Genomic DNA, 25,961 nt, shown 5'->3' on the forward strand with positions numbered 1-25,961 from the left:
AAAACAGCAGACTTAATGATCCAACATAACTTTAGATTCAAATAGAACAGTGATTATTTCGTCCCTGACCCAGAAAAGTATACAAGTTCTTATATTTCTGTTGACTCCATTAGCAGTTAAACAGCTAGATCTCTCCATAGCTCTAACTTTCACTGGTACACCATTCTTAATAGTCACACTTTTTGTAATAGTTTTAAACCTAATAATCAGGTGATTTATACCAGTCAGAAAATATTAAACTTACATGCCCTACAAATTAAAATAAAAGTATGCATGAATCTAGTTTTAAAGCTTTCACAACTATCTTCGCTTATCTCCCAAGCAAAATGATGTGACCATGAGAGCTAGAATAGTGCGTACTCCTCACAAGACCTCCTCAAGTTGGCAAACAGCAGATCCTCTTTCATCAGTCACTCCACACGAGATGCAACAAAAGCAGCAGCAGCATTGCCCCACAAAGGAAAACACTCTCTTCCCTCAGTCACCTGCTCATCAATAAACATTTTTCTTCTTCTTTTGTGCCTTAATCGCTTGTGATACCACTCACTGGCCCAGGGACTAACATTAGCTACGTGAAAAGCTGAAAAACAAGACAAGGGCCACCAGAAGTACTTTTGCCAAATTCTTCTGTTTCTTCATTTGGACTTTTCCCTCTTTCATTGATGGTCATAGTGAAAGGGCGGGGTAGGACATGAAATAGAACAATACTGGGAAAGCTGCAAAAAGAAGAAAGAGAATGGAAAAAATGGATAATGTCTTAGTGTGCCTTTAATTTTTTGGGCCTTCTATTCTGCTTTCCTGAGGAAATGAAGAGTCATAATTGTATTGTCTGAGCACCTCTCCTTCCCAAAATCTCTTGAATCTTACCTTTAAAACCGGAGGAAATTCAATAGCAAGTCAATAGTCTCAATCGTTTCTGAACGCTAAATTTCTCAAGGTTTCATGAAAACAGTTGAGACACCTTATTAATGCATCAGCACAACTCTTCCCTCAATAATCCTTGCCTTTTTCCTCCTAAGAGCAGAGGATCAACACAGGAATTCAAGTAACAGAACACAACTTCGTTAGGCCTTCTACCACAGATCTAGTTTAAAAAGACATTTTCTAGAACTACGTGCTTTGATGTTTTGTCATTAAATAGAGATTCAATAACAGAAAACAGATTATTAGTATATCCTCCAAGGTTATATTAATTGGAAGCGTTCATAGGTATTTAGACAACACTGCTGTAAGAAGTTTTGATTTTAAAAATCCAGTAAGGAGTACTGGGTAGAGAAGAGATCCTATGTATATACATGAAGTACAGAAGAGCTGCCAAATATGAATATAATTAACCTTATGGTGAACGTTCAAGAAGACGACACTAGAAAAACATAACAGCGTTGTATATTTCTGAATGCTTAACCACACTACATCAACCACATTAATTTTCCGTAAGCATTTATTTAAAGTTTAAGAGAGAAACCTGAATACCTGCCAAGCTATTCAAGTCTTCTGAATAGCTGCCTGCTTCAGCTATTATGAAACGTTCACAGAGTACTGGCAATCTAGTGACAGGACACATTCTGGCTCAAACTTCTCAGTGCTTACAGAAAAAAGTCCCTCTCATAAAAAAAAAGGCACCTTCTTAACCATGAATACAGGCCAAAAACACTGTATAAGATATTAAAAAAGTACATTGCTGGCTCGTTTTAGCCCTTCCTTGCCTCCCTTTCCCCATGGTAGCTCATTGTCCATCTACTACATGATAATGAGAAGATTCCACTAAGCTCAGAGGGGATCTTGCTCCTAAGCAAACCAAAAAAGAAGTAGTTAAAGCGTACATCAAAACAAGTTCAAAAGAAGGTACAGCACTTAAACTGTACATCGAGGAAAGGTATGTGGTTATACAAGACTGTAAGAAAGTATTTCAGGGAAAAATTAAGAGAAAACATTTCTAACAAAGAAAAATCTAGTGTTCCAATAAAATTGTTAAATCACAGACAGTTATTAAAAAGAAAAATACAAATACCTAGTCAGATCTCCCTTATTCCTGAGAATGTACTTCAGATTATTAAGTCCAAATATCCTCTACACATGTATGTTCTCAGCTTTCTTTGCTGATTCCAAGGCAGTAAGAGAAGAAAATGCAGAATAAGGAATCTAGTAAACCTTACAAGAAGCAGACTGAACTAAGCCCTGTGAGTTAAGTAAAGCAGAAGAGTCATCCTTCCTTTCTGCATACTGTGAAAGGATGACTTTTCACAGGTTGTCCAGGATTTTGAAAAGTACGTGGACATGATATGAAATTTGAAGTTCTGGCATTGCTCCAGTTTCCTTAGACTATGAAATATTTATAAAATACAACTCTTTTTTTCTGAGTTTCTAGAATATACTCAGTAACGAGTTAAACAAAATTAGACTACTCAATACATAATGTTTTTGAAAATACTTTATTTTAAGAATAGCTCACTGTGCATATGAAGGATCAGCTACCACACATTCTACAAAACTGCATTATCAGCTCCAACTGTGAAATTCAACTATATCTTTATTAAAAGATTTATTAAGCAAAGTGTTCAGCAACTGTTTAAAAATATCAATTAGGAATAGAACATTTTAATTTAAAAAGATATTTTTATATGATGTACATTTCCAGACTCCTGACAAGTTAGGATGACACTCAAAAGGGGGGAGGAAGTAACTTGGCACTCATGCCAACTTATCTTAACTATTTGTACAGGATCCAACTTCAAAAACATCAGCTGTGCCAGATCTTTTCCATAATGTGCATCTGTCCACACCAACTGAATTAGAGACCACCAACTTGTCTCATACACCACATGAAACAATATGCCAGCTTAACAGTTCAGAGCATGATTTAGAAATACAAAATATGTATTCTTTCCCCAGAGCACAGAAGTTTTAGCCTACTTTTCAAAGTAATTTTAAAAATATGAAGACATTTATAAATAAATTTAAGCCAAGATATTTAATATGCTAGTTTCTATAAAGATTGTTTTGAAAGCCAAGATTTTGTTTAGCTAGTAAATCTGCTTTGAACTGCATAATGTATAATGGATTTAGTGAAACCTGCATTTTTATTACTACTCTCCTTTAAAAGTTTCACACTTCTAATAATAAATGACACATCATACCTGAAGAGTAACTATGGTATAGGCATTCCTCCATTATTATGGAAGAAAAAAGGTACATCAAACATCTTAAATGACAAGTGACACACATTTTAAAATTATGCATGAAGTGTACGAAAATATACATTGTAAGTTTCTTATTTTTTTTTAAGGAAACAGCAAAATACTCAGTCAGGAGATAGACATCAGTAAAACTAAATACTTCCACAAGTGCAAAAGCTGGCTCACAGGACCGCACGTTAGTAAGAAAACACAGAAAAACACGCTTTGAAATTCCAGTGGTCTGTTTTCTAGCCTCTGCTTTTCTTTAAAATAACCTGCAAAAAGAAAAAAGTATATTTATCACTGCTTTTATCACTACAATCCAGGCAGCAGGAAGAGATCCAAAACACTAGGCTACTCAGACCAAAGGTTCACCCAGCCAAACAATCTGCTTCCAAGAGTAGAGTCACCAAGGGTAAAAGTCTAGGGAAAATGTTAGAAATAAAGCAAAAGCATGCAGAAAAATGCCATATCAGAAAGTTTTTTTTTTTTTAAATAAGAACATTCATAACCAAGAATTCTGTAAAATAAAAGGCTTATTTTAAAAATGAATGCCTGGAAATAGCAATAATGCTCTCAAGCCCTCAGCAGGGCTTGAACCCCGTTAGGCCCAGACAAAAAGAAAAAAAAATAAGATTTGCAACTATACAGCTACTATGCTCAATTTTTGTTTGTAATGCCTTATTTCTTTCTATATCAAGAGTGCCCAGACCCTTGGAAGGACATTTTTTGGTTTGGAGTTTAAGTTGAAAAATGAACTTCAAAGCCCAAGTGGGACCATTTAAGTGTTAACATTATTAAAATACAGGCAGTTTTTCCTTTCTTCTCATCTTAAAAAAAATAAATGGAGCACAAAAATGTTCAAATAATGTTAAGATTGCAGTTAAAAAGAAATTACAAATGCATAAGATTCCAACTGTAACATTCACTTGGCTACCCTACACATCCTGTATGTATTTCTGTTACTATAGTAATAGAAAGTATCAAACTAAACATTTCACCAGAGGAAGAAAAAAATACTGAAGATAAACAGAAGCCACAGGACCCAAATATCAGATAAGACTGAGTTTTGTTCTTCCAGTTCGCCCAGCAGTAGTAGGTAGTTGAACAGATAACAAATTAAAGAGACCGAGTTCCCTCATGAAACCTAGGTAAAGCAGACCTATCCTAGCAAGTGAAATGAGCTACAGAATACAAAAGGATTTCAGTCATACTTTGACACTACTCTAATTCTTTCCAGAGAAAGCTGCATAACACCTTCCTCTTTCCCTTCTTTTGCACGTACACAAAACTTACCATGCTCTGTAATGCAGAGGATTCCTCTTCACAGATATTCATACAGCAATTTTTGTTATGCTGAACTACCCATATAGCAAACCACTGTTTAATCCTCCCTTAGTTCTTCCCTGGCTGAACACATCACACATCACACAAAGTATCTGTTTGTTTGAGTAGTATCCACACAATGCTGCAAGAATCCACTTCAACCATCTTTCACACTAAGCAGGTAAGAACTGAAGATGTAAGCAAGACATTTGAACCTCTTTGAAGTATTTCTCACTTGTTCCATAAAGCTTCATTTATATTACTGAAGTTAAGACAGCATGCTTCCTTGATATAGTATCATCTGAAATAAAGATCCTCCAACTTTGGAATTTGCTCCTGTTCCCTGGGCTTTCAGCCCATGGATGCTTGCTGGTAGACTACTGTGTAGATTTACCCACATATTGAAACTATGAATTTAAACATGGCATAATCAAGAAAAATAGGGCTATATTTAATAGGGCGAGGAGAGTTAATCTGATGTCTTGGTAACAGTGAATTATACCAATGAAAGAACATTACATTTCTGCAGGTTTTAGATTATAAATAAAAACATATCAGCACTAACACAGAAAACTTTTGTATATGCTGTCATAATACATTTTACATTAAACAAAAAAGAAAAATATTAAAAATGCTTTATTACCTTTGCTGCAGCTATAGTGTGCTCAGGTTTAATTATTTTACTTTTGCTCTCAAAAGCATTTGTCCTGGCTTCTTCTGCTAGCCGATGGAGAAACAGTAAGAAGTTCAAATGCACCTTTAAAATAGGGAAGGGCGGGGGGGGAAAAAAAAATAAAAAATCAAGGATTCAAACTGTTTAAGCACAGTTTGGGTTTTTAGAGGTTCATTGTTCGAGACAGAACATTCACATGTTCGACTGCTTCCAAATTCCTGAAAGGTGTTTTCAGGAAAACAAAGAACCACTCAGTTCAAGTCTTAATAAATTCCCAAGACATTCCTTACTGCAAGACTCTTGTAAATATAGTTTAAATTTAGTATACTTAAATTGCAAAAGTGCTCTAGAAATGATCATACAAACAAAAACTGATCTAACAGAAATCAAATCTGATTTTTAGTAGCAGGTTTTTATAATAAAATGTAAACATAAATGTCAGAGAATAAGAAGGAACCTTTTTGCTTACTAGTAAATATAGTCAGCTTTCAGTGACTACAACGGCCGGACTTTTAATGAACAGCAAATTCATCCCTGCCTTATCACCAAATGGACCACAGACAAGTTCAAGGACTTCTGCCCCTTCCCAGTGCAAAGGAGCATTGACATTAATTTCTCCAGAACAAGAAATTCTCCACTGTCAGGAGGTTCCATCCATTTTTTCCCAGCTCATCACTTACTTAACCTTTTTACATGAAAAGAACTGGTGGGGCAGTATTCTGTTCAACACAGAATGCTGCTCTGCTAGTACAGAAGCAGCAAAAATTTCAGCAGGCAAGAAACTGCTCCAACTTGGACTAAAAACCTGACAACGAAAAGCACCCCTGTGTAATAAGGGACCTGTAATACAAACCTCTAGCATTATACAGACATTATGTGAACTATTTTAATAGTCCAACCTGAAAATTGGTAATTGCACCTTTGTAAATTAAACTTTCAAACAATATTAACTTTGCTATGTAAAGTGTACAAAAATACTTTTTCAATGAAGAGCTCAGAAAAATATTACTGAAATACAGGAAAAATTTATTTATATGAATTAGGTGATATATTTATTCTGCCACACCTGATCTGCAAAGCCTAGAAAGATATAACACGGAAAGTTACAAGTTAGATTTTATAGGAAATACTTTGGCAGTGGGTTTGAAGCACAAAGAATCTGTTAGAAGACAGGCATTTCAGTGTTCATATGACAAGCAATTTAGGTTTTTTTTTTAATCTCCTGAACTAAATTAAGCCAGTGTGCAATAGATAAATTTACATAATATTTGGCATCGTTTGGAAGCACCTACTACACAAAAAAGCAGATGTTCTTGCAGATTTATTTAGCAAAATATCAAAGCCATTTTTAAAGTAGTCTTTAGTTACTCACACAGAACTAATCTCCAACAGAAGCAAGCAGTGGCACTAAAATAGTGTTCAACATTAGAAGTCTCATTATTAGACTTTATCAACATGGAAGTTAGATTTCTGGAAACAACCCAGGGGAGAAGAGGGAGGTGGAACAAAAGCTTCCATACTTGCAAGTCCTCCTACTGAGATACCTAAAGGCAAAAGTGTTAATTTTAAAACTGCCTTTAAAAACTGCGTCTTCTCTCAGAATCACTGTACCTTTATTTTCCTGTTTTCAAAGTGAATTGCTACATGTGGAGAAGCTTCCTCTGAACTCCTACGGATTTTAACATAGTCACATAACTAAAATCAGAACATTCCACAATAAAGCACACATTAATAAATATTCCAGATTATTGAAGGCAATTGAGAAAGGCTAACGAAAGGCAGAATGACTGAATATCATGAATGGGACAGTTACTAACAAGTACCTAAGTGATACCACATTTGTTCCAAGACATTGCTTTACTACGTATTAGATTATTGTCCCTCTGCATAAAATTTAAAAACAGTTTTGAACTACTCATGAAAACCACCTTACACAACAGAGTACTTATTTTCCATAAAAGAAAGGCTGCAAAGTTTTAAGAACGTATGTAAAAACTCACAACACTGCTTGCAGAGCAGCTTCCACACACCTGTTCAACAGAACTAATAAATAGTAGGGACAAGCTCCTTAATTTTGTTTTGCTGCCATAACTTCAGAACAATTCTTTAGGCTGATCTTTTGCCTTCCATGTACACTTATTCATGATGACAACAAAGAAAAAAGAGGTCATTCAATGCAATACTTTAAGCTTTTCCTGCAATGTAAATACAAACGTGCCCTTCTAGCATAAAACAAGCAGCTGAGTTCCTACTTTTCTTCCATAATTTCAAGCCGGAGCAAAGTTTGCAGCTTTTTCTTCTCAGACCATTGGGGAGAGGGAGGATATCTGAACTTCAGTACTAAAATCTTCACCTCTTATTTTCAGAAAGGTAAATAATTAAGTTCTAAGAGCATTGGAAAAACCTTAAAACACTATTCCTATCTTTTAGGAGATATCTTAGGACATATAATGTCTTAAGATATTATAACAGTCCTTCAAAAAAACAGCTTCTTGGGAAAGTTTGATGAAATCTGTTAGCTTCACTGTGCACAGAGAAAGATGTTAGCACTTAGGAAATAGGTTCTGACAAAGCCTCAAATTTCAAAGAGTCTTGATCAAAAGAATCTGAAAAGTGAAGAAGAAACTCCATCCAGGTACTAAAAAAAACTGTCTGAATTCTTATGTCTTTCAAACTTGTTAGTAACGATCAGGTAAGAAGACATTGGTTTATCGAGGAAAAATAATAGATGAAGGTTAGGAAAAGGAAAACAATTTGATTATGTCATAAGCCAGGTAGGCAGACCTCCTCACTGGACTGGCTAAGGTAACACAGTAAGCTCAAACATAAAGCATGGATCATTCAGGAAGATAGCCAAGAAACTGAACTAGCCAATTCTCGTATTTCCCTGCAGAAGACACCAGCACTCTGCTCAAAATATATATGGTTTCGTCTTGTTAAGAGAGCTGCTACATCAATTTCTGAAGTACACAATCTAATCAGTCTTACGCAGTTTGTAAGGAATAATGGAGACACTAAAAAACATACTGTCAAAACTTACTTGTCTAACTACAGGACTAAACTACCCCTCCCCCCCTTTTTTTTGTTAAATAAAGTAAAACTCCAGTTGTGTTGATTATTTATTCATAGAAATAAAGAGCTAAAGAGTTGTTAGCCACATGCCTAGTTGAAGAACATCATGGACAATCACCACCCCTGGACATTCCTGTTTAAAGGTAAAATAAAAAGGCCAAGCCTCATAACATTAAAGGACATTTAATTTGACATCACCAGAAGAGATAATCTAAGCTTCCACCACATTATTAAAATTCATTCTCATCTCACCCTTTGTGTTGGAATGAGTATTTGCATAGCCATATTTTAAGCTAGATCAGATTGTTGTTGTTCATTAGTTTCAGTCAATTCAATTCACTGATTGTCTTTGCAGCCCACAGAACACTAGTGACAGGACAAGGAAGACATGGGAACCAATGGCCAAGATTTGGAAGGATGTCCCACTTACCCCTTTTCAGACAGCTACAGCACCTTGAAGCCAAATTAACATGACCATGGAAACACAGACAAACTGTTACCAATGACTACAAAAAAAAAACTTACTAATGATTGTGTAAGTTTGATTAATTGACTACTGCATTCCACTGAGTATGCTTTGAGTGGGTCTGAGCATGAGTAGCAAGGGGCCAGGTCCTTTGTCCATCAAATACTCCCAAGATAGCAAAAGCAGTAGAAAGAGATCATATTTTTATTAGACCAATTAGAAAAATATGTATGGTTTACATTCAGATGTAAATCTTCTCATGTAATTACCATATTCATTCATATTAATTTCTTTTTTTTTAATTTTGTATATTTACATTTAGCTTCATATATCCAGATACCAACCTTCAAGATGCTGCAAGACACAACTTTTATACACATATGAAAAATGGACTTACAATTCAAGTCAGGGACCATACCAGTACATAATATTGCATTAATGCTCTGAGAATCACATGCATTTGAAAACAGGAGGACATGACAGTCAAGCAAGTTAAGCCTATTAAGTCACCACAAAGATTATTTTTTTATGCACAGGTTTGGTTTGGTTATTTTTTTTTTTTCAGTATGGCAGCTACCACAAACTCTCTTGAGGTCAGGTTCCCTTGCTGTAGTCGAGTACTTTCTTGGTGAGACAAACCCTTCCTGTGCTACAAATCCCTCATTGCAGATCAGAAGGAATCCAGCTTTGTTGGCCTCGGTTTTCTGAAACTTGTTCAATATGGCTCTGTTATCCCTACACCTTTATGGCAGGTGTTTTTAAACCATGAACAGGATCTCAACACCTTATTCTCCTCATTAGATTACTAACAAGAGTTGTCATTCCTTAGTTTTGGACAGAGATTACTTAGATGGCCTTCTACAAAAATATGATTGTTCAAGATACCTTAACAGCTTAGCAACTCATTAATCACAATTCAGTTGACTGGTATCTGTTACCCGAACTGCTCTACATAAACAACAAACACCTGCATGTTACAGACACGTAATCCAAATTCCTATTTCTCAGTCCATCTACATCGAACTCTTATCAACAGAAGCATGTACATGTAGTGACACAATATTTATGCATCAGCCTGTCCCTGAATCTCCAAACTCACTGTCAAAAACCTACAATACAGCAGCCACCAGCGAAGCAGAAAGCTGCTATCACTACTTACTAGCATTTTATCAGACTAACCAATCGTCTGTCTCCCCACGAATTTTGCCTCCTCTCTGCCTGTAGGTCACTGCAGAAACAGCATTAGTAGCAAGTTGACATCCCGTCACACCCAGCAACTCCAAAGCGCTGCAGTGTGCACAAGCCATCGGTCCATGTCTTTCAAGCGATAAAACATTTAGAGACAAAATGTCCCTATTTAGGGACACCTGCCCCATGGCAACCAGAATAGCTGCAGCTGCCCGCCATGGCCAAAGCACAACCGCTCCAGGCCCTGCGCTACGATCCCAGGCTCCCCGGGGGAGCACTCGTGGAGCTGGAGGATTCAGCCCTTGAGCTCGCCGCGCTGCCCGAGCGGCTGGGGACCGCAGCCGGCTGCTTGGAGCAGGCGCTGCCCCCGGCCTGTACCCGAGGAAGGCAGGCTGGAGGCTGCCGGGGCCAGCGCTGAGGGGCGGAGCGGCCCGCACCCGACTCCAGGCCGCGCACTCGGCGCCCGCCCCTCTCCTTCCTCACCAGCAGGTCGGTGTTAGCCGCCAGGCGTAACTGGGGCTTGTGCTTCTTTATTATTTTCCGCAAAGTGCTGCGGGGCGCCGTGCGCTTCATCGTCGTCATCTTCCTCCTCTTCTTCTTCCTCCTCTTCTTCCTGCTGCCGCTGAGGCCGCTGCAGGCCGAGCACGGGCCCAACGGCTGCCGCCCAACCGCCGTTCGAATCCGCCGCCGCCGGCGCAGGCGCGCGCCCGCCGTGACGCACTTCCCAACGGCCGCGCGCGGCGCCGCCCCCGGGGAGCGGGGAGGTGGGGGGGGGCCCTGCGCGTCCCGGCTCGGGAGCGGCGCCGAGGCGCTTCCCGGGAAACCGCACGGCATCGCAGTAGCGAAGGGCGAGCCGTGCGGCGCCGCTGCCCCCCGCCGAGCGGCCGGGCCGCCGCGGAGAAAGGCTGAGGGGGGGCAAGAGGCGCCATCCCACCTGCGCTCGCGGCTCTGCCGAGCCCCGCGGGCGCCCTGGGCCCCTGGGCCTGGGCCTGGGCCTCGGCCTCGCCCCCGGCCCCGGCCCCGGCCGCTGCCGGCGGGCGGAGGCTGTCACGTCCCAGCTGCAGCGGTTGCCGGCTCGAAGGTCACGGTCCCGTCGCGGAGGTCGCGTACGTGGGGTGAGAGGAGCTCCCCGAGCTGGTGCTAGATTTGTAAACGAGTGCCAGACGGCACTGCGACAGCCATTCCTCTCGCAAGCAGCTACATGGCAAACCGCTTCCCTTGTAAGCTACCTGAAACTGTCTTTTAGCTCTGGCTTTATGATGTTACCCAAACCTTCACCCAGGCCTTTTTTTAATCAACAAGAAAGAAACTGGGAGGTGGCAGTTTCCCAACTGCCTTTACCTAGTCCTCAAACCTGGCCACTGCCACGTGCAGAGGTTTCCCAAAACGGAGGGAACGTGGCACCGGCACAGTGCTGCCTAAACAAGCCTCAGGCCAAGACCTGTGGATTTTAAGTTGGCACTCATCTCCCAAGTGTGATAGGCTTTATTTGCTGCAGAAGTCCAGGGAGTTGTACAACACACTCGTTCATTGCCTTGTGTGACCCTGCTGGGAGATGTGACACCAAATGGCCTAGTCGGGGTGGACTGCAGGACCAGGAGCCTAATTAGCACCATAAACCTACACTAAAGTGAGCCTAGAGTGATAGTTACGTTTTGCACATAAATCCAGGGAAAATACTGCACTAGTACCAGTATGGCATTGACTTAATTGTACACAGAAGCACACACTCGTTCTGAAATCGGCCACCACTTTAAAGTGTCATCCTTTCTCTAGCATCTGTCCCTACACTTCTATTTTGGCTGACGGATGCTGCTGACTGAAATACAGGTTTCCCCACAGAGGGGCCCCTGTAGTTTGGCATTCTCAGTGTATTTGGACTGTGTGTACTTAGTTGGAGAAGGGGTCAGGATTTCATACTGAGGTATGGAGTTTTTCAGCATATTTATTAGTTTTTTGTTTTCTTTGGCCTATGGGATGTTTGCAAGTTTAAATGTTAAATCAATAAGATAAATACCTTAATATATTCAAAATTATCAGCAGCCAGATATGAATCAGTTTTATTGAAGTATGTTCTTAAATCTGTATGATTTGGTATTTTAGTTAATTTTGCGATATGCACAAAATGTAGTCCAAATAGAAGTATGATATCTGACAGCAGGAGAGAATTTAAGATTTGCTAGTCAGATATTTGAAAATCATGCTTTGTTCTTTCAGCTTTGACTGTCACTTGCCATTAATCGTCAACAGCGATGCGGATCTTAAAACCAGGGTCTTAACATTTTTTCTGTGAATGGATGAGCACACTAAAACATAGGGGGGTTTCTGCAGTTTAATAATAATCACAGCTAATAGCTCAGCAGCACTGCTAGAAGTAAACATTTGGTTTTTCAGTTAACTAAATGGCTATGACTCAGGAGCTACATAGGGTCATATACTGTAATGCTCATAATATACACATAGAAACTTGCTTTGGGGTCAACAATAATTCAGCATGTCAACAGATTCAGATCTACAGCTGGGATAAATCAGTAGCTCCACTGGACCTTACCTGAGCTGAGAATTGGGCCTTGCAATCTCAGACTTGTCTGTGGGAAATGGTATGGGCGAGCATTTTACAAACTGTATGAGTTGCAAAAGTACCTCCACTATAGGTCTAAAACTATTCAAATATATCACACAGATTTGAAACTGTGCAGTGATCTGCGTGAAATGACACATACTGAGACTCAAAACTAGAAACTATATCTTTAGTCATGTGCTTGCTATATAGACAACAACTGAATAATAAAAGCTACTATTAAGTCTAATATTATTAGATTTTTGTTGCTTCTGATAGTTTTATATTTCTAGTGGACTATTCTTTGGTTTTAGCCACAGAAAATAATAATTTAAGGTGCTGTCTCAAATCTACTTATTTACCAGATTTCCTTTTTCCTTATGTTTTGAAAAAATTATGACATTATTTACTGCAAGCAATTGATAATAGAGGTCCAATGTAAAAATGTTAAATATCAGGTTCTGATTTACTGAACGAGCATGAACTTCAATAGCTGAAATTTCTCCTTGAATATATATTTTAATCTCTTTATCAGTAAATATTTCTGTAAATATGGGTTTTGAATAGTTTAATTTTAATACAGGAATATTGTAGAACAAGAAAAAATTATATTGCTGTACATTATGCATTGCAATGGACAAAAATTATTTTATAAGTTAATGACTAAATTTTGTAAAAATCAGAACTGTTTAAATGATTTGTATTAACACATGGATTAATGATTACATTACAGTGAAACATAGAAAACTGTAAACTCACATTATGTTTCTGAGTTTGAACATGACTGTTCTCCTTTTCTGTCTTTCTGACAGAATCCGTAATGCTCTGTTATAATGCTATTATGAAATACCATTTAAATAGCTAAAAGAATAATGCGAAATGTGTTTTAAATTAATTCTTGAAAAGTTGAAATTGTTAATCTTGTCATGCTCATACAGCTTTATAAAAAAGGCAGTTCTGTGTCTGATAGGCACATTTTCATGTTTTGCCTGTTCAAAAGCTGCAGGAGTTTTGCATCCACTTTCTACAAGCAGTCACCTTATTTTCAAATAGTATTTCAAGAGTTTTATATTTTCCACTTTTTAACCATTGCAGTCTTTAAGCATACATTAGTTCATTTTGTGAACTGGATGTGTTTCATGGCTTCAGCTGCAGCACAGCATCTCCCCAGTTTTCCAGTAATAGTGAACTGTGTTTTAGAACTAAATACATTATCTGGTACCGATGATAAGAACTAGGAAAATTCAGCAATTAAAATGCCACCATCCAGGTCTGACTGCTTCAAGAAATCAAACCACCTTTGCAGTGTTTTTGAATAAAGGTGATTTTAGTGACATTATTTTGTCACTTTTGCTTCCAGATTATGTGGGTTTCTTGAAAACAGTTCCGTACATTTCAGTGACTAAAAAGAGGCCAAACTTGGGGCCATCACTGCTGAACTGCAAACCAGTAAACATTTTGTTCTCTGTTTCTGTAAGGACAGAGATGAATTTAAAGACTAATTTTATCCACTCCTTTAATACACTGTAAGTTGACACAAGGGTAATATTTGGAAATTAAATTGAAAAGCAGTGTTTCCTTTCTGAAACTTTTATCAGCCTATCTTAACTTGTTAAATTGGCTCTCCCAGCCTGTCCTTTGTAACTATGAGTTTAATTATTTTGTTTCTGGATTTTGACATTATCTTCAGTCAGACTCTTCATCATCTCTTCGTCAGTTCATAATTTTAGGGTCAGCCTTCCCAAAGAATGCTGAAGAATTCAATTTTAAATGTGTGATATCTTGAAATTAATAATCACGTTTTATAGATTCTTGCTAAGCCAAAGGTCCCTTGGTTTCTTCTCTAGTCAGGTAGAGACTGCTAAATACTTTCTGGTGCTAATCCAGTTTCAGTGGTTGATGAAAGACTTTGAAACTTATCCTGGATATAAATGTCAAAGCCTAAAATCTTTTGATGTTTTCTTCAGTGATGAAAAGATATCTCTAAAACAGAGCATAACAATTCAGCAAAAGTAAACTCTTCTATAATGTGGTTGATAGGCTTGATCATAGTGGTTGGAGTGCACAGACTGACTCTCCTGTTACATCTGTATATTCCTTCTGTTGTATATAGGATAATTCAGGTGTGGTTGAATACTTTTGTAGAGGAACAGGAAGAGAGAATACAAAGAAGCAAATTGTATGTTTTCCTCTCCTCCATGGAACTTAAGCAAATATCTTACTTGAAAAAGAAGGTGGAAATGGCAATTTTAACAAGAAACTTTTCTCTTGTGGCTGTCACTATTAACATAATGGCAATAATTTAATGGCAGTAGTAAATACTGAAAGCTCAAAGGTGTGTTTGACATTCACCTTTTATTTCCATGAAGAAAAGAACGAAGTCTGTAGGATCAATTATTTTAAAAATTACTTTTTTTTATTTAGCCCTATTTCTATCTGTTTTCAGGCCCAGTGTTGAACAGTGAAAAATAAGAATGGCAAAACACCATAAATTATATTTGAAATTCAGACTATTTGCTGATTTTAGGGCTTACACAGAATGTCCTGAAAAACAAAACTGAGGCTTAAATTGTATCAGCTCTCTGTATATCAAGCTGTGAAGAGCCTGACTAAAGTCAGTTGACTTCCACAGGCCAGACACTGTCTGCCTGTTGTAACTGTTGGGATTGCATTCATAAAAAAGTGAAGGCATATAAATCACAGCTCAGCAGTCACTCTTACCTTCAGAGATATTCCTCATGCACTTGACATGCCATCAACTAAAAGTGTATCAGTTTCACTGCTTTTGAAGTAATTTAACACCGGATCACATTAATATATATGTCCAAAACTTTATTTAATTCTGTAAGAGAAAATTGTTTATTTTAGGTGTTTCCAGTAAAATCCATAAAGATGAATAAGTAACACCAAAAATAGTTACTTCAGATACCCACTTTGTCTGCACTTATGTAACTTTTCTCATTACTTTTTTAGATTTTTACATTATTTGCTTTTTGCTCACGGATCTGCTACACCCATTTAATACCAGTCATATTTCCTCCCCCAAATTCCAGAAGGAACAATGTTATCCTCTGTAGATGTCATGCTTTCCACAACTACATGCAAGCCAGAAGGATCTTTCAGCACCTCTACTCTGATCAGCTAATCCAGACTTGCCTAAAAGACCATCTTCTCTGAGAAACTTTCACAAACCTAAACAATATTCTGACAAATACCTGTTGTCTGCCTTCCAAAAAATGTATTTCATGCAAATGTATTACAAACGGAGAAGAAAGGAGAGCGCAAAACTTGATGATATTCCCTGGGATCTTACTTTACTGAAAACTGGTCTAATTAGCATAACATGTTTAATAGTAATGGCCATCAATAGAGAACTCAAAGAAAGATTAATAGATGGATACATATTACTCAACTGCCATCTTTTTAATTATATTGATCAGGGAGAGTAGATCAGAGGTGTTAACCACAAGAAAGCCTTGAGCCTAATGGTTCTTCTTCACTTTGTTTTTCACATGAAAGGTAGCAACACCTTTTAGCCCCGCTAGAAGAGACATTAGCTTTCACGTCCCACAAGGACCATGTTTTTTCCCCCATGACTTTTTCTTCAGTCAGAAAGAAACCCCTAGAAGTCTGATATGCGACAGTATTTTTCCTACCTCTTTGTTGATTTCCTTCAGGTTATGTTGGCTCTGAAATGCTAAATGATGTGCTACAGAATGGCCTGCTTAGCTATGCATCTTTCCACCAGTTTTCTGGCCGTGACTTCAGAGGAAAATGGATGATCCCGATTTGAGGTATCAGCCCCTACAGCAAAAAAATTAGCTTCTTGCTGGTATTTCTGATTGTTACTAATTGTCACCTCTCCTAAAGTAGTGGGGGAAACGGTCATGAGGCCACTGTAAATGAAAAATGCCCACTTCTTGCCTGGTACTGCCTGCATGCCCCGTGAATGTACTAAAACAAAGGAATGTACACGCCTATTTGTTAACATTAAAGCCAGTTAGACAACTGATCACATGTATATCTCAGGCCAAAAACATAAATACAGTTAATTATTTTTTTTTAAATTAATAAACAGTAGGTGATAACCACTGGGATGCCTGCCTGCCAGCTGATTGGCCCCAATGCCTCTGATGAAGGATTATAGCAAACTGAATTCAAAGAGAACCAATAAAGTGGCAGGCAGACAGGTTAGGTTTCAGATGAGGGGAATTGATTGCTGATTACTTAAGTCTTACTTGAGGTGACAGAAGCCAAGCCATAACATTATTGTTATATATGAACATGGTAGAAAAAAGAATGGCCGCTATAGTGGAGCAAGAATTTAAGTATTGACTTTCAGGTGTATGGAATACACCTATAACACAAAGTTGGCACATATTCTGCAGTCAGGAAGACAGGAGAGGGAAAAGTTAAGTATTTTTTATTTATTTCTTTTGCCATCATAGCCAATAAGGGAGGTAAGAAAAAACATTTCAGATAAAATACGAATAATTCAGAATAGGCTGTAATCAGAATATATTTTATTTTTTCCATGCAGATTTTCAGAAATTAAGAGGTTTTGTTAACTGCCAAAAGGAACAGACAGTCACCTGAGAATGAAGTAATATAATTTATGCCAAACAGTTTACCACAAATGGTTCCTCAGTGATCCACTTTCTTTAGCAAGCAGACATAAAATCATTGGTCTTCAAAATTATGTTAAGAAATCAATGATCTAATACAAGCTGTCAAGAGTGGGGTGCATAGAGTTCAACTACCTATTTTTCTGGGCAAAAGCGTGATTGAAAATTTTAATGTCAGTTCTGTATTAGTAAAGAATAAACACTCTGGAGAACGACAGAATTGCTCTTCAGTTTCTGTCATTACGGAAACGCTTGCATTCCTTCTGAGTGCACAGAAATCTTCCTGAATATGACTCTGTCACGCTTTTTTCAAATTTGCAAACACCTTTTTTAAACAAAAATAATAAGCAAAATATAAAACTATTCCAGATTGTATTGAGAATCAGCAACTTTCTGAAGGTACCTAAATGAAAAGGATAAATTTTTTAAAATTGCTGCTGTAGCATAGACAAAGGAAAAATACTTCTTCGGAGAATATGGTGAAATATAGGAATTACTGAATCCTTTTCCTTTCGGCTAGTTAACTGCAAATTTTATTCTTAGGAATGTAGGTTTGAGGGTTTTTTTAATATCTTGCTGTATAGTGTATAGAAAGAGGCTTCAAACATTAATTATCCATTGAGCTAAAAATTCTTTTATTAGCTTAGAATCATTTTGCCTTCTGGGGAGAATAACATTTGCAGTTTCAAATGCGATTAAATGGAGGTGGTAGTTTACAGAGTCAAAGATACTGTATATACTTCTTTGAATGTAAAACACCACCAGTAAGTATTGCTTAAATAAATGTAACTTTGACCACAATTTTGTAAATAAACAACTGCTGATACAATCTACAGAACAAACACACTTTCTTCAAACAGTGCTTGACACAAAGAAAAATAGTGAGGGTGTAACGCTTCAGGTTAATAAAACTAAAAGATAGCAGCTGTAGCTGCGGCCTTACACAGAGGCAAGATGCTGCTCTCTGCTGTAAGAAACTGCATGGGAGCCTTAACATAAGAATACCCATATTGTCTGTGGAGAAGAGAAGCCGTATCGAGTTTTCTTCATCTACCCCAAAGCTGTGTAAGCCTGCTGTTAAAACAGAAATGTATGTGGAAGCATAGTAGCTAGTAGAACTGATTTAATAAATAGAGGTGCCATATTTTTTTTTCTAGATGCAATGAGGATACCTACCTGAGCTTACATAGTGTAACTTAACTACCACAAAGGTAAGAAAAAGGTATATTTTAAGCTGCAAGTCACACCCCTTGCATCAGCACAAGTACAATTATAACAAAACTAACCCCATAAAAACAGAGTGTATCGTAACGCAAATGTGAGATTGTTTTGAAAGAGCATACTATAATGTTAACTGCCACACTTGGAAAACAGAAGTCAGCTTTAAGGTCTCTCACCTTTATTCCGGGTATTGCATGTAGGCATTTTGTATTTAAGACTACCCAGCCTGAATATTAGCAAGGTTAAGCTCGTTTTTTTTCAGTGTACAGTGATGTTCTTCATAGTAAATAAGGTTGTTGTGATGTTTTTTAAGTACCTTCACCTGGGTATGGGCTGTGGCTCCTTAATATCACCAGTGATGCACCAGCTTCCAGATGTACTATGGAACAGTTCCCTTGGAGCAGATCAATAGCTTCAAACTGCTGCTGGTTATCACCCTGACTGATGGCACTTCGCCCCTATGCAAACCAACTACTCAGTGCTGCCATTAAACAACGCAGAGGGAAACATAAAATTGCTGTTCTTTGCCTAGCAGCTCTTTGCCTAAAAAGATGGCAGGTGTGTGCTTTTTCAGATTTTTTTTGAATGGTAATACGTTGATATTCAGTGCTGCCCTGCCTTGCAGAGTGAATAAAAATAGGCTTATGCTTGACATCAGGATATATTTTTCCAGCATGTTTTTCAAACTGGTCTAAAGATACTTGGTGTTTTGAAAGACATGTTTGTGTCTCTTTAGCATTCTTCCCACTTTTATCTGATGATGTAGTGGTATCACTACGTCTACTCTTATGTGTAAAGGGTCCTGGAAGAGAGCCATCAGAAGAAAGAGAAAAAAAATAAGCGTGTACAAGAATATGGAAAGTGGGGCCTAGACACAGTTCTTTTGAGGGGGTTTCTAGTGTAAATGTCATTTGGTCAAAGGCCCATACGCATTGGTATGCTCCGCTGTTTTGCAGTGCTACAAGTAAGCAAAACAGCTGTAAACCTAGCTTAACTCTCCAATTAAGCTGAATTTATGACATCTTTACAATACCAGTGCAGAACAAAGCAGCTGGAGACAACGAGTAATTCTGATCCTAACAATCCCTTTTTAGGCTTTATTTGGCATTCTTTAGTCAGGCAAAAGTTTGCCAGTTTGTCTAAGATTAAATTTAGAGGCCTCTGAGAGGCCTCTGAAGATTAAACAAAATTATACCATAGAACACATGTTCATAAATGCATATACTTTAAATGTTTCTTTGTAACATTATATTTTGAGCAGATTAATCCAATTTGGGTGCCTTGTGAACTCAGAACTCTCACTGATTTCTGTAATTACCCAGATTGCACTTTAATTAGTTTTGCCTATTTCATTTTTTTTTTACAAAGAAGTAAATTGATTTTTATTTCCAAAATAAATTTAACAATTGCCTTCTGCCACAGTTCTTACACTTGTGAATTCTATGTGTGGATGACAAAGCTTCATTTGCCCTTAACTAGAAGGGTCCTGAAATATGGTCCTGAAATGCGTATGTTTGTATAAAGAAGCCACAGGCATCAGTATCTTGATGTGCAGTTCACAGCCTTACTGCTTTTCTATGTGATTCCCAGCACAAAGGACAATTTGAAATAGTATCAATTTTGGTTTTTTCATCTGTTCTTTATTTGTGAGTCAGTTGACTTTAGTAGACCCAAACAGCAGAATCTGGTTGTTCATTCAGAATAAGACTCTCCTTTTTGATCTTGTAGGCTAGATCTGTACCTATGAATATAACGTTAGGCCTAGTCTTGGGTCTGAGAGCAAGAGGCATGCTACACCTCAGGTATCTGTCGCTAAATTCTCTTCTCCCTAAATATAGGGTCATCTGGTCAGTCCCTACTACTGGGGACAAACCCTGCCACGCACCATCCTCTGGGCTGTGCCCAGGAGTTTGCTGGGAGAGTGCTTGTTGGCTCAGGCCAGAGCTGTGCCTGCTAGTCTCATGCTATAAACAGAGTAGTTACTACTATTGCATGCCAGACTTTGTGCCTATCCCTTCTCCAGTTTAGCATACTGTACCTGTAGCCGTGGAGTAATGCAGTCATGAGTGCAGAACATTTGTCAGTGGGGCTGAAAGTTTGACTCCTAAACAAGAAGTTGCCTGTCAAAATTAGAAAAGCTCAATGGTCACTCAACAGGGAGGCTGTTCCATGTCAGCATTGTTCTGGGTTTTATTTTGTGCTCCAACTAGCCAGGACCAGAGCCCAGAACATGGATCTCCTCTGTGCTTGGAGACTGTCCTTACCGCTGACCTACAAAATCAACTGCTTGTGCTTTTTCTTTCTAGTCCTGACTCATGATCTGTTTGCTACAGGAACAGTATTTCAACAGGCAGAATGGGAAGTAGATGTTTCTGCATGTCCACAGCCTGGTGGTGGCTGGGGCATTCTTCTGGGAGATGGGGAATGCAGTCTTCAGCCCCAAAATTTAGGGAGGAAGTGGACTGTGGAGCCTTCTCCCAGGACAAAGGTACTCACCACAAAGGTATCATACAGAAAGTAAGTAGAAAGTACCAGTTGGCAATCGAGGATATAGAGTCTGGTCCACAGGCACTGCTCTGCACTTCAGCCATTGTAAACAATTATTTTTGTTTGTTCATTGTTTTGCCATGGTTTTGTTTGGAAAGTATCAGTTGCGGAACTAAACTGTTCTCAGTTTTTAAGCAGAGCTCAAAATTATGCTGACACTCAAAGCGTTGCTTGATGTCAGGGGGCAAGCACAGGATAAGAAATTTATCAAAACTTCCATGAAACAGTTTCATTTCAAAATTTGACTTTACCTTACTTCAATGGGAAACAATAGTGCAATAGCACAGCAACAAAATTAAACCTGCAATTAAATGGCTACAGGTCTGAACATAAATCTGTGGGAGAATGTGCTCTATGTATAGCTGTACATACGAAAGATCTGAATTCTCCTAGCAGCAGTGTTGGATCCAGAGCTTTGACTTAGATTGTGTTCCTCTGGGGACAGTGTTCCAAACATACATAAAGGTGAATTTAGCAATTAAATGGGAACTTTGCGTTCTGGGCCCATGAATATCTGCTCATAACAAAGTACAAGACTGGGTTTGGAAGTTCTGTCTTTGGGAAGATTTGATTCCAGGTTTCCAGTTCTAGCATTTCTCTGATAGCTTCAAGTCTGCAATATATGAGTGTGATGTGTTATACATAGAAAAAAGTCTGATTGAACCTATCAGGGATATGAATTGCTATATGCATAATTAAATTATTAATGCGGTTTTATACAGCGTTACCTGTACTCTGGCATATCATAAATCAGTGGAACCAAGTACATGCATTTTTATCACAAATAGTGTTTTTCCCATATCAGCCCTGATTTATCTATTACCTGCTCAGGTCAACAAATCTATGTACACATGAACAGAAAAGCCTCTCCTTAGGATGCCTCCTGAAAGCCACTGCTCCAAGCAGATAGAACATACAGATCCTTTTCCAGATCTAAATGAAATTGTAATACTTTAATACATTTTTCAATACATGAAGAGCATCATGTGATCCCAAATATTCCTTCAATCTTTAAAGTGTAGTAAGTGTCTGAAAATTATTAGTGAAGTTCTCACCCTGTACCTATGCAAAAGACAATGAGGATACTGGGGATACTTTGCCAATGGCTAGCTTTTCCACCCTGTAGTTAACTCTTCCTCCCATCAGGAAATACATTAATAGATTTTATTGGGTAGTTTCTAATCACTTGCAGTAGTTTTTTCATATACTTTAATTTTCCTCTTAGATGCAAACAATGAAAGCTACAGATATTACTTAAGATGTTAAATGCCCATGACATCTAACTTGGTGTCTCAGAGACTTGGACCTTTTCAGGTGGTACAGTTCTATAAAGCAACATGCTCAGAAGTTAGTGAGATGTAAGTTTAATACACATTCATGTCTTGCATTTCTTGTTAATAAAGTTTGTGTTTGAAATACAACCAATCTTTGTTACTCAAATAAAGGATACAGTCTGCAAAAGAATCAGAATCTTTTCAGAATTCTGTAGCATTAGTTCCAACCTCAACATCTATTATCTTTGTAAACCAGTAACTTCACTATGCAATATGTTAAATAAATACAGCTTGTCTTTTACAAGATGTGTTCTCCCATTGACTGCCAAATGAAGCACAACATAAATGTTAGAAAAAGAATCCTCAATAGCTGCATGAGTAGTTGTCCACTTACTCCAGAGATCAGTAAATGTTTGGCAAGGAAAACATGGACTGAGCACTAGCACTCATTCACATGTCAAAGCCAAAATAGAAAACATAGTTCATAGTGGAGCGCAAAGACAAGACTGTCAGAACGGCAGTATTTACGCGCTACAAAACTACCAGTGTATTGGGTTTGCATGGCAAGGTTTTGGTAGCGGGGGGGGGCTACAGGGGTGGCTTCTGTGAGAAGCTGCTAGAAGCTTCCCCTATGTCCGACAGAGCCAACACCAGCCGGCTCCAAGACAGACCCGCTGCTGGCCAAGGCTCAGTCAATCAACGACAGTGGTAGCACCTCTGTGATAACATATTTAAGATGGGGCGGGGGCAGAACCTGCACAACTGCAGCCACTGCAGCCAGAGAGAGGAGTGAGAATACGTGAGAGAAACAGCCCTGCAGACACCAAGGTCAGTGAAGAAGGAGGGGAGGAGGTGCTCCAGGCACCAAAGCAGCGATTCCCCTGCAGCCCCTGCTGAAGACCATGGCGAGGCAGGCTGTGCCCCTGCAGCCCATGGAGGACCATGGTGGAGCAGATACCCACCTGCAGCCCAGGGAGGACCCCACACTGGAGCAGGCGGATGTGCCCAAAGGAGGCTGTGACCCCGTGGGAAGCCCACGCTGGAGCAGGCTCCTGGCAGGACCTGTGGACCCATGGGGAGAGAGAGGAGCCCAGGCTGGAGCAGGTTTGCTGGCAGGACTTGTGACCCCGTTGGGGACCCACACTGGAGCAGTCTGCTCCTGAAGGACTGCACCCCGTGGAAAGGACCCATGCTGGAGCAGTGCATGAAGAGCTGTAGCCTGTGGGAAGGACCCATGTTGGAGAAGTTTGTGGAGGCCTGTCTCCTGTGGGAGGGACCCCACGGTGGGGCAGGTGAAGAGTGTGAGGGGTCATCCCCCTGAGGAGGAAGGAGTGGCAGGGATGACATGTGATGAACTGACACAACCCCCATTCCCCGTCCCCCTGCGCCGCTCGGGGGGAGGAGGTAGAGAAAGTCAGGAGTAAAGTTGAGCCTGGGAAGAAGGGAGGGGTGGGGGGAAAGTGTTTTTTAAGATTTGGTTTTATTTCTCATTACCGTACTCTGATTTGATTGGCAATAAATTAAACTAATTTCCCCAAGTCAAGTCTGTTTTGCCCGTGAATTGGTGAATGATCTCCCCCTGTCTTTATCTTGACCCACAAGCCTTTCGTTATCTTTTTTCTCTGAAGAGGGGAGTGACAGAGTGGCTTTGGTGGGCGCCTGGCATCCGGCCAGGGTCAACCCACCACAACCACTCCACCTTCTCCATTGCTTTCATGTGCAGTTCAACCACATGTCTGTAAAACAGTGTACCCAAATGCAAGTCAGGAATGTGTATGTCTTCTCCTGTGAACAGATGCTGAGCCAAACACCAACCCCTGTATCAGTGCGTGGACGTATTGCACAGCTGGAAGAGCAATTGCAGCTATTAAGAAGAAGCACGTGTTTTTCCTACTGGGTCATCTAAAAGCTTGATTTGTAGTGTGAAAGTATGTTTTAAACATGATTTTGAGCACATTAAATTTTGCAAACTAAAGACAGTGTATATTTAATGGTGGCATTTAAGCTCTCTGAGGCCTTAACTGAGTGACATACATTAGCAGTCAAAAATAGGTGATTAGTTCAAAATCAAATTATGTAAAGTTCTGTAAACATAAGTCAGAGCCTGACACGTGGGTGCCCACACACTCAGAGGGAGCAGTGTGGGGAGCTGAACAATGTAACAATGCTCTATTACCTGCCCAAAAAAGTGTGAAGAGTGCATACTGTGCTGTCAAAATCTCTATTTAGAGGCAGTCTGAGGTGCATAGAATTGATCATGGGCAGGAGGCAAAAAGGGGAAAGGAGAAGGACAAAAGGAGAAGTTCCCCCGCCCTCGAGGCAGCAGTAACACTTTACCCCACCTCATATTCCTCCTAACTGCACATTCAGCTGAAAAAATGCTGGAGTATGTAACAGGGACAACAGCCTATAGGTGGGAGCCCGTAAATCTTTGCAGTCTCCGAGGCATGAGCTCCATGGGCTTGGCATTCTTTGCACTTGACCATTTGTCAGGGCTGCCTTGAGGTGTGTGAGGCACTGCCTGAGCATTTGTGGGAGCATATGCAGATTTTAGGGAGATGGAATTTAAAAGAGAGACCTGAGACATTCACATACATAAAATTACTTATTTTCTAGAATTGAGGGGGATTAATTCTGATCTAAGTTTATATTTTAAAAAAAAATTAAAAACCAGAATGACTCTTAATTCCTTCTGAAGTAGGCAAAATTGAAGGTGCTTCAATCCTCTTGTAAAATCTAATCCTTTTTTTTCCCCTGCACACATACATTGACAGCTTTAGCACTTACCAGACTTTTACAAACAATCTAGGCATCACAAAACTACAGAAAAGTTGATACAGAAATCATGATCCTCACTTTGTGGACAAGGTAACTGACTCCAAGATATTAAGACCAAACTGTTACCCTAAATCTGAACACCTGCAGACATACTTAATACAAACAGGTGATGTAAGAGTTATCAGGACTGAAAACGTCAAAGTACTACTTAAGGTCTATGGAGACAGATGCCCAAGTCTGAAAACACTGTTTAAGTTCATGTTTAGTTTCCAAACATTTAAACCATGCATAGTAATATTTATTTATCTGAATGTGTTTACAGACACTTTAAATTTGTTAATTTTTAGAATTTTTTTCCGTGAGACAAAGTTACCTTTTTTGGTAGATTTGCCTTTTGCTTCTTCTAGAAGATGAGTTACTTCTGGGCTAACAAATTTCCATTTAATAATGCATGATTTTTCCTCTTATGAAGCTAGATAGTTTTTCCATCACTTGTACTTCAGTGTTTCTGAAACCAGGTGTTAATTTTCAGGGGGATAGGAGGTTTCCAAGCAGCTGCCAGGACTAATATAGCAGCCAGCAGTAAATGCTGAATAAGCTTAGGTACAAAATCTATACCATCTGGTTTCAGGAGTCTCCAGCCAAAAAACGTGAGGCCAGTTCCTTTCATGTCCAGAAATCTTCCCGTTCATTGGGAATTGTGAAATGGATCTTACCTTTGCGTTACCTTTTAATTCACAACTCAGAGGACAATTCAAATAATGGTCTTAAGAAAACATTGCATAACTGTAAAATGGGAAACTAGGTAATGTGCTCAGGTTTCATAATAAGAAAGATGAACACTATTTGACAAGCTGAGATCAAAGTCCTTACTCAGCCTCACAGTAGTCCAGTGTTCCAAGCTGCTGTTTCTCAAAGTCAATGATAGCTACCGGTGCTCAACACAGAAACAAAGTCCTGCAGAGGAATGGTCTCCCTAGACCAGTAAGTCAATAAGGAGATAAAAAATTAAGCCCTTCAGGTTTGATTTAAGACCAGGGAAGTAAGGAATGAGG

General features: G+C 39.1%; 1 protein-coding gene and 1 long non-coding RNA gene across 2 annotated transcripts; one reads left to right on the plus strand and one right to left on the minus strand.

Annotated features, from left to right (window-relative positions):
- Positions 1 to 2,463: 2,463 nt before the first annotated feature.
- On the minus strand, positions 2,464 to 10,561 carry CENPW (centromere protein W). The gene is made up of 3 exons (XM_075707633.1): positions 10,385 to 10,561; positions 5,146 to 5,259; positions 2,464 to 3,451 (listed from the first exon to the last, which is right to left on the minus strand). The coding sequence occupies exons 1-3, from the start codon at positions 10,481 to 10,483 to the stop codon at positions 3,425 to 3,427; spliced, it is 240 nt and encodes a 79-aa protein (XP_075563748.1). The 5' UTR covers positions 10,484 to 10,561; the 3' UTR covers positions 2,464 to 3,424.
- A 473-nt stretch (positions 10,562 to 11,034) lies between these two features.
- Positions 11,035 to 22,238, plus strand: LOC142593286 (uncharacterized). The gene is made up of 3 exons (XR_012830951.1): positions 11,035 to 11,121; positions 16,139 to 16,255; positions 17,923 to 22,238. It is a non-coding gene; the product is annotated as an uncharacterized LOC142593286 (long non-coding RNA).
- The last annotated feature ends 3,723 nt before the right edge of the window (positions 22,239 to 25,961 follow it).

The sequence above is a fragment of the Pelecanus crispus genome, chromosome 3 (assembly GCF_030463565.1).
Source record: "Pelecanus crispus isolate bPelCri1 chromosome 3, bPelCri1.pri, whole genome shotgun sequence".
Taxonomy (NCBI): Eukaryota; Metazoa; Chordata; class Aves; order Pelecaniformes; family Pelecanidae; genus Pelecanus; species Pelecanus crispus.

Bases quoted from the DNA above. Each gene is read 5' to 3' on its own strand.
- CENPW (XM_075707633.1), bottom strand. From the start codon at position 10,483: ATGACGACGATGAAGCGCACGGCGCCCCGCAGCACTTTGCGGAAAATA. The intron at 5,260-10,384 runs GTGAGGAAGGAG...CCTATTTTAAAG, and splicing joins CGGCTAACACCGACCTGCTG to GTGCATTTGAACTTCTTACT. The intron at 3,452-5,145 runs GTAATAAAGCAT...TTCTTTTTGCAG, and splicing joins ACACTATAGCTGCAGCAAAG to GTTATTTTAAAGAAAAGCAG.